We start from the raw sequence: 8,644 nt of genomic DNA on the forward strand, positions 1-8,644 counted from the left end.
TATTGTTATCCATGAATTTTCAAATTTACTGGTTTACAAAAACTGAAAAAATAGTAAAGCACATTATTATTTCTTGATTAATATGTAAAATTATAGTTATTTACCTGCATTCCTGAACAGAAAAATGAGTTTTAGTGGTTGAATGTTATGCTTGATTCATTTCTGACTTCTCAGAGAAGCCCAGTGAGCCGGCTCAAATTTGAGTGAATTCAGTTTGAAATTCCTCATTCCTGTTCAAAATGGTAAAACGTGGAGAGCTGACTGAAAATGAAAGAGTCCGCATTAAAGCACTTCATGATGCTGGATGGTCTCTGAGACAAATATGACAGGTGGTCTAATACATTTGTTAAGCACTGTGTATATATTTTTATATATATGTATGTATGCATGTATATGCCTTTTTATGTGTGTGTGTGTGTACGAGATCAAGGATAAATACTGAGAGTTAAACAGCTACAAAAAACACTGAAACTTGTCTGATTCATATCTGCAGCTATTTTCCTCACTCTCTCATACATGCAGAAGTGTCTGGGTTTGTGGTTTCCTGCCTCAGAGCATCAAGTTCTCTCTACAGCTCTAACAAAACACCTTTTTATGTGTGTATTGTTCCAGATGTATTTCAGTAGATAGGATTTCAAACCTTTATTTTCCAAAGCTCAGCCAAAAATGTATCAAAACTCTCTAAAAGCCAAATGGAAAATTGAGTTGATTAGACTCAGCTGATTACAGTTGAGAACTGAAGGACCCTAAAGTTGAAAACTTAAAGCCCTGTCGGCAGGAAACAGCAAACCTGACACGCCAAGAAATCCTTCAGTTAAGGAGAGGTCAGTGAAGAGTTTCCCTGTCCACTATCATTCCTCAGGTTACTGAGATGTTTCTGAACTTACTAGATTTGATCTTCATATCTAGCATTAGTCAGTCAGTATTATTAGGGCCTCGTATGACTTTAAGAAAAATTACCAACATCATGCATGTTAATGATGTGAAAGAGGAAGGAAGTGGTTCACTTTAACAGCTTGACTTCTGCCTTCTGATGACCACAGAGGATCATTTGCTGCAGAGTGAACATCTCCTCCCTGTTGTAAGTAGACTTAGTTATTGATGTGAATATTTATTGACTCAGGTCATGTTCAGTCCTTCTGCCAGTGTCTTATTCTGTATTTCTGCAGTCAAACAGGGAGAAGAGGAGCAGCCATGACTGTGAGAGCAGCAGTGACTGGATTGGTTATCTTTCTTCTCTCTGTGCCAGGTACTGTATTCAATCATTCATTCAGAGCAGAATTGAAGTGTTTGTGTGTATTTTAGAAGTGAAGGCTCAGAATGAGAGTTTTAGTAGATCTGTGTGTGTTCTTCATGTGTGAAGTGATTTATTTTTTCTCAAGTGTGCTTTTGTATCATCATGTTTCCACATCTTAGTGAGTTTAAAGTTTTTAAACATATTTTTTTAATATTAATGTTAAAAACGATAAAAGTTACTGCATTTCCTTTAGAACAAAAAATACAAAATAAAAAACGGAAGCAAACTTTGAACACATCCGCGCCCTTATCATCTTGAAAAAATGGTTTCACAGTTTTTTATGAAGTCTCAGCACATTTAGACACCAGACTGAATGATGAGGAAACACCTGGACTCTTAATAAGCTGTTTTCATGTTCCCATTCAATGCAGTGTTAACTTTGGCAGCTTTGTTAGACGTAGTCTTAGTTTAAGTCAGGGGCAACATTCAGACCCTCTTCTCTTTTTTCAATTTTCTTTTGTTGCAGCCTGATGTTCCAGTAAGAAAAAATCATAAATCAAAGTGCAATTTTTTTGTTTTTGCAATTGTATGAATTTAAAAAATACTGAAATATCACATTGACATAAGTATTCAGACCCTTTGCAACATCACTGTAATTCTGTCGACCTGTGTACTGTAACACCTGCAGTCTGCAGCAGCCTCTCTGTACTGTCAGCACGGAGACCGCACTTTCATTCATCTACGATGTTGAGGTTAGTGAGAGACCACTGGGTACAAGATATTTAACAGATTAAATAACCTCCTTGATAGTCCATGTGTGCTAAATGGAAAAGGTCTATGCATCTGTCTGTGTGTGTGCGCTGAGATGCAGGCTCGTCCTCATCACTCCAGTCCGTCCAAATGACGGAGAGCCTTCAAAATTCTCCGTCATCCTTCAAAAACATCCGTCAGTGAATAGAATATGTGAGAATATTCGGTTAACGCGACCTCTGCCTCAATAAATTAGCTTACTGAAGACGCTCCACCTGCGGACTTCCTCTGCGCTCTTCTCTTACACACACTCCTCCGTCGAGCATCCGACAGTAATGATGGATTTAAAATAATAATCATTTAAATCTGGAAGTTAAAGCCTGTCTTCTTCATGTGGGAAGCAGATTTATTGATGTGACTTACCATGAATCTTTACTGATGACAGTGTTTACCTTCAAAAAGGTTTTTAGTTAAAGGTTTTTTTTTGTTTGTTTTTTTTTTTTAAGTAATCCTTTAAAGAGCCGTAACTGGTCATTAAAGAGCCACATGCGGCTTGCGAGCCGCGGGTTGAGTATCACTGCCCTAGCCTGTTCCAAATGTGGGTTCAAGAGTTGCTGGGGAGGACTCTGGTCTGGTCTCCAAGGGACCTGACTAGGGAGGATAGTTCTGACAGAGGAAGGATCCTGGACTTTGAGAAACAGCCAGAGTGACCATCAGGTTCTTGGTCTCCTCTTACTAAGGCCCTTCTCCCCTGATTGCTCAGTTTGCCCGGCTGAGCAGCTCTTTCAGTTTTTTATTCTTAATACATTTTCAAACATTTTTAAGAGTACCAGTACTGTTAGCATCTCCACTATGAATGAAACTCCAGATCTTTTCATGTTTCTAACTGTAGTTCCATCTGTTCTCTGTGTTTTAGTGGTCCAGAGTCAGAATGGCTGGGGAGTGACTTATTCACAAACTGAAGTCTGTGCCTTGGAAGGATCAACAGTGGAACTAAGCTGCACCTACACATATCCAAGTTCTGGCTATGATAGAGTTACTGAATCATTCTGGTTTACTAAAACACAGAATAAGGAACCTGTTGATGTGAGAACAGACTCACAGTACACAGGACGTGTGACGTACAGTTGTGAAGGGAAACGCTGCACTCTGAGAATCACTAACGTAGAGAAGAGAGACTCAGCTACGTACAAGTTCAGATTCATAACAAACCAAGATGGTGGCAGATTTACAGGATACCCTGGAGTCATTTTGTCTGTTACAGGTAATGTGATTTCTATGTTAATTATTTAACAACACTAACAAAACTATCAGTTATGTTTGTCTGTATGTTTGACTGTTCTGTGTAAATAACCTTATTTCTCCTCCATATCCAGATCTTCAGGTGCAGGGAACTTCTTCACGGTCCAAGCTAGAACTGAAATGTCTCAGCCCTTGTCCTTTACCTCATCATGTCTCCTATGTCTGGTACAAGAATGGACACAAAATCTCTGCAGAAGAATCTTCTTATTCAGACAGTTATGTTGATGCAGACAGCTACTCCTGTGCTTTGAAAGGCTATGAGGATTTCCCCTCTCCTCTGTACTGTGAGTTTACTTCACCATCTGCCACAAACATAACAGCATCTGACAGATGAAGTATTGTTCTGTATTTTTAATATTGCTACAACTTTTTTTTATTTTAACCAACTCTGATCTAAAATGGTCTTTTTGTATCTTTCAGGTTACTATGATTCTTACTGTAACAAAGTGAAATACACTCACAGAACCATCTGCGCCTCCAGAGGCTCATCAGTGGACATCTCTTGTTCTTACAGAAGTTATGAAAGCATCAGCTCAAAATTCTGGTTCAGATCTGAGCGACGTCAGTCTAGGCAATATGACCTATGGCCTAAAGACCTCAGAGAAGATTCCCAGTATGTAAATCGTGTTCAGGTCACTGATAATGAGAGTGGAGACACCACCCTGAGAATCTCTGAGCTGAGAGAGAGCGATTCAGCCGTCTATCGTTTCACATTTACAGCAGGAAGCTCTGGATGGGGAACCAGTTTACCTGGTACAACTCTGACTGTAACAGGTACAGATGACCAATGCAGAAACACAACCACAGTTCATTAAAAATACTGGAAATATTGATTTTGGTCAGTCACTATTAGTTTATATATCAACTGTTTAAGTTAGTACATGTTGGGTTTGTGTCCACACTCAGTTTTTCTCAAAGATGGGCCAAAGTTTTCATACAAGTGGCTGTCTGCAGAATAATTTATATTTACATTTCCTCCATGCCAGGTTAAGCTGTTAAACTGTAGAAAAAAAACACTTTATTTGTAAAGTGTAGGCATCGTACTCAATGTATATAGAGCTGTTAAGTTTAAACTTTCATCCATTTTTTTTTTTTATTATTCATTGCCCCCCACCTCCTGTCCTGATAATTCATAAATCATTTGACAGCCTTATTTTCTAATTAATTACCTTTTCATCACTTTAATCAGACAGAATCAGGCAGGCTGTGATTGTTTTTCCTTTGCAGAAGAAGCATCACATTTAATGTCTGCTTTTATGTGAGAAAGCCCACAATTCAATCTGAAAGCCTTCATTAACAGAGAAGGTTCATATTCAGCGTATGGTACCTGATATCTCTAATACTGTAGGAAGCATGGCTATGTTGAGCTTAATTTGTAGAGCAGCTCCAAGGAAAGGTCTCTACAAAATAAAACAGGATATTAATGAAACAGGACTAAAAACAAAGCATGATGTAACTGATGTGGCTCTGTGTGCCAGGATAAGGGGATTAAATTCACATTTCCCTCAGACTGTGTTGTGCAGACACTGACATCCCATCATACAGCTGGTGGACTGAGAGAAGACCACTCCACTTTAAATATATCCCAATAAAGAATGAGGGCAGTGGACTCAGGACCATGATCTTGTTTAAAACAAATCTCATACAAATAAATGTAAAAAGACAAGGCTGGAAAATCTAATATCTGAGTAGAAATGAGCGATTCTTTAGATCAGTGGTTGCTTTGAGTCTCCAAGGATAAACACCAAATAACAGGATACATTGTAGTAAAAATAAAAACTTCAATTTTAATGATTTTATTTCTTAAACCAAACAAAACAGCCCTAAACACAATGTTCTTACCCACAGACCTTAGTATGAACTATTCATTAGTGTTTTATTATGATTTTAGTTATTATGTGTAAATCTTATTTTAACAGCCTCAGAGCAGACAGAGCCTGGAAATCTCTGGAGACCCCCTACGTGGATCCTGGACCACAGGTCCAAGGCTTTAAATCAATCCACAGATGAGGAAGACTACTGAATCTAAAACATAATTAGAGCATCCGTTATACAAACACCAAACCAAAAAAGGTGGGATGTTATCTGACGTGGAAAAACAAACAGCGGCAAGGAAATTCTTTTAAGCACAAAGACAAAAGGTTTAATCTTCAGACTTTTTAATGTTATTGGGTTTTTTTGTGTTTCTGATATGGACATATGTGTTTTGATTTGATGCCGGCAACATGTTGAAGAAAAGACAGGAATGCTAACAAAACACCTGGAACATTCCAGCAGTGAGTAGGTTAACTGGTAACAGGTGGTAGTACCATGATTGGGTATAAAAGGAGAACTCCTGGAAGGTTCAGTCATTTACAATCAATGGTGTGAGGTTCCCCCCTTTGCCATTTGTCCACTGCATGGGAAAATAGTCCATCCATCCATCCAAACATCCATCCAACATCCATCCATGCCAGATTCCTCACCCTATCACCCTAGTAAACTCATTTCAGCTGCTTGTATCTGGAATCTCATTCTTTCAGTCATTACTCAGAGTTTTTGACCATAGGTGAGGGTTGGGAGGAAGATCAACCAGTAAATCAAAAGCTTTGCCTTCCAGCTCAGCTCCCTCTTCACCACAACGCCTGCAGTACTGCTGATGCTGCACCAATCCACCTGTCAATCTCACACTCCCTTTTACTCTCAATCGTGAACAAGACCCCAAGATACTTGAACTCCTTCCCCTGAGGCAGAGACCCACTCCCATCCCGGAGGGAGCCATCCACCATTTTCTGGCAGAGAACCAGGCGGTGCTGACTCTCATCCAGACCACTTCACACTCAGCTGCAAACTGGCCCAATGCCTGCTGGAGGTCCCCAGCTGAAGGAGCCAGCAGAACCACATCATCTGCAAAAAGCAGAGACTAACAGTTTAAAAACAACATTGCTCAACATGTAACTACAGGGTAGTTATAGATCTCACTACTACAGTCCATAATATCATCAAAAGATTCAGAGAATCTGGAGAAATCTCAGCACAGACGGGGAAAGTCTTTCTCCCTCAGACAGCGCTGCTTTATAAACCATCATCATTCTGTGATGATATTACAACATGGGCTCAGGAGCACCTCAGAAAACCATTGACAATTAACATAGTTCCTCACTGTGTCTGCAAATGTAAGTTAAGACTCTACCATAGAAAGACAAAGACACATATCAACAACATCCAAAGCTCCGCCCACTTCTCTGGGCCTGAGCTCATCTGAGATGGACTGACCTAAAGTGTAAAAGTTCTGTCCATCTCTGTCAGCACAGCCATAAGCTGCACAGAAACCCCTGCAGGTGTGCTGTGGTTTTTATAGTTTTTAAACCATAACACTTCAACAGTAGTAGCTGAAACTACAGATTGTTTTATTGTAGACTCTATTTAGATTTTATCTGTTTTGATTTATGTTTAGATTTATTTTACATTTTTATTATTGAATATATATTTCCGATCAAATCTTGTCGTCTGCTCTCAGTTAAACTCTGATCCTGCGTACGAGAACATCTCAGCTGTCACTGCAGCACAGAGAGAAGACAGAGAGGAGCAGGAAGATGCTGTATGAAGTCCTCAGGTTAGAGCCTCCTGCACTGAATAAACAGAGCCACTGTAGATTTACAGTCATCTATGTCACATGTTACAACCATACTATACCAGTATTCCATTCACTTTTCTGTCATGTTCTTTAAATGCTGTTGAATCAGGAGAAGACTTCCTGTGGAGAAGTGGGGACATTTACCTTCAGCCGCTGTAGGCTGATATGAATTCATGTGAAATTGTTACTGAGAGACAAAAATCAGGCTGAAAACAGATATAAAAGAATGTTATAATTACCAACAGTAAAAGAGGAAAGCAGATGAAACATCAGCAGAAAGCTGGATTTGATGCCTTAGGCTGAAGAAGTAAAAATCTGCAGTTATCTCTCTATCTCTCCCCGTCTCTCTCTGTTTATAAATGTTTCTACATGTTTTATGTGATTCTCAACCATTTTTGATATCAAGTGTCACACCAACAGATTTATTGTCATGTACTTCATCAACATTAATGTCAGTCAGTCTGCATTTTACTGGTTTGTTCTTCTGTAGTTTCAAAATGTTTGTGTTATTTGAGCTTAAAGCTTTTTTCTAATAAAACCGTATTTTTAACTTTGTCGTTTCTGAAGTGATCTCTTAATAAAGTTCTAGTAAATTCTCATTAGACCACAAAATAAAGGCGTCATCAGCAAACAACACCAACATCAGTACATTTGACACATAGCAGGTATCATTATGTAGAGCAGTGCTACTCAACCCTGCTAGAGCCAAACTGTTGGAGAAAAAGAACCTTTGTAAGAGCCACAATCTAGACCTGGGGCTGTCAATCCAATAATTACTACACATACAACGCTTAACAAATGTATTAGACCACCCTAACCCTAACCAAAGTCAGGTTTATGGCACAGCTGCCCTAAATTAACAGCATTGGTAATTACCCAAATCATTTTTGATGTTTCTGCAATGGTTAATACACCAATATATAGAAGCTCTTTAACACAAATGATATTTTTAATGCTAAAATATAATTATTATTTTCCATGAATTTTCAAATTTACTGATTTACAAAAAAACTGAAAAAATAATAAAGCACATTATTATTTCTTGATTAATATGTCAAATTATAGTTATTTACTTGCATTCCTGAACAGAAAAATGAGTTTTAGTGGTTGAGTGTTATGCTCGATTCATTTCTGACTTTTCAGAGAAGCCCAGTGAGCTGACTCAAATTTGGGTGAATTCAGTTTGAAATTCCTCATTCCTGTTCAAAATGGTAAAACGTGGAGAGCTGACTGAAAATAAAAGAGTCCACATTACAGCACTTCATGATGCTGGATGGTCTCTGAGACAAATATGAGAGGTGGTCTAATACATTTGTTAAGCTCTGTATATATACATATTTTAATTTTGGTTTCACCTTTCATTTTCATCATTTTCTTCATCTACAGTCAATTAAGATAATTATCTATGTTACACAGTGTGTTTAAGCCATTACTTTATATTCCTATTGTTGACTCTATCAGATGTTTGTTGAATTCACCAGATGATGGTTTTGTTTATTTTACAAAAAATGCATTATCCTCTGTTTATTTCATTCTGCCTATCTTTAAAATACCAGCTAATGTGTATGCAATAGTAACCTATTTATTCAAAATGATTAGTTTTTATATGGTTAATGACTTAAAAGCTGATAGCTCAAATATAAAAATCCCTATTTTTGGAACTGAGATGTTTATTAAACTGTCTACTGAAATAAAATAAAATAAAAAGACTTCCATAACATTTCATAGATATTATTTTG

General features: G+C 38.0%; 1 protein-coding gene across 1 annotated transcript; it reads left to right on the forward strand.

Moving 5' to 3' along the window:
* Positions 1 to 1,045: 1,045 nt before the first annotated feature.
* On the forward strand, positions 1,046 to 7,371 carry LOC121508843. Its single transcript, XM_041785952.1, has 6 exons — positions 1,046 to 1,081; positions 1,170 to 1,249; positions 2,904 to 3,251; positions 3,364 to 3,573; positions 3,710 to 4,063; positions 6,789 to 7,371. The coding sequence occupies exons 2-6, from the start codon at positions 1,195 to 1,197 to the stop codon at positions 6,797 to 6,799; spliced, it is 978 nt and encodes a 325-aa protein (XP_041641886.1). The 5' UTR covers positions 1,046 to 1,081; positions 1,170 to 1,194; the 3' UTR covers positions 6,800 to 7,371.
* The last annotated feature ends 1,273 nt before the right edge of the window (positions 7,372 to 8,644 follow it).

Source organism: Cheilinus undulatus, linkage group 4 (assembly GCF_018320785.1).
Source record: "Cheilinus undulatus linkage group 4, ASM1832078v1, whole genome shotgun sequence".
Lineage (NCBI taxonomy): Eukaryota > Metazoa > Chordata > Actinopteri > Labriformes > Labridae > Cheilinus > Cheilinus undulatus.

What these genes read in the sequence shown, in the direction of transcription:
- LOC121508843 (XM_041785952.1), top strand. Translation starts at nt 1,195, where the DNA reads ATGACTGTGAGAGCAGCAGTGACTGGATTGGTTATCTTTCTTCTCTCT. An exon ending in AGTCATTTTGTCTGTTACAG is followed by an intron (nt 3,252 to 3,363) that starts GTAATGTGATTT and finishes CTCCATATCCAG; the next exon opens with ATCTTCAGGTGCAGGGAACT. An exon ending in TTTCCCCTCTCCTCTGTACT is followed by an intron (nt 3,574 to 3,709) that starts GTGAGTTTACTT and finishes TGTATCTTTCAG; the next exon opens with GTTACTATGATTCTTACTGT.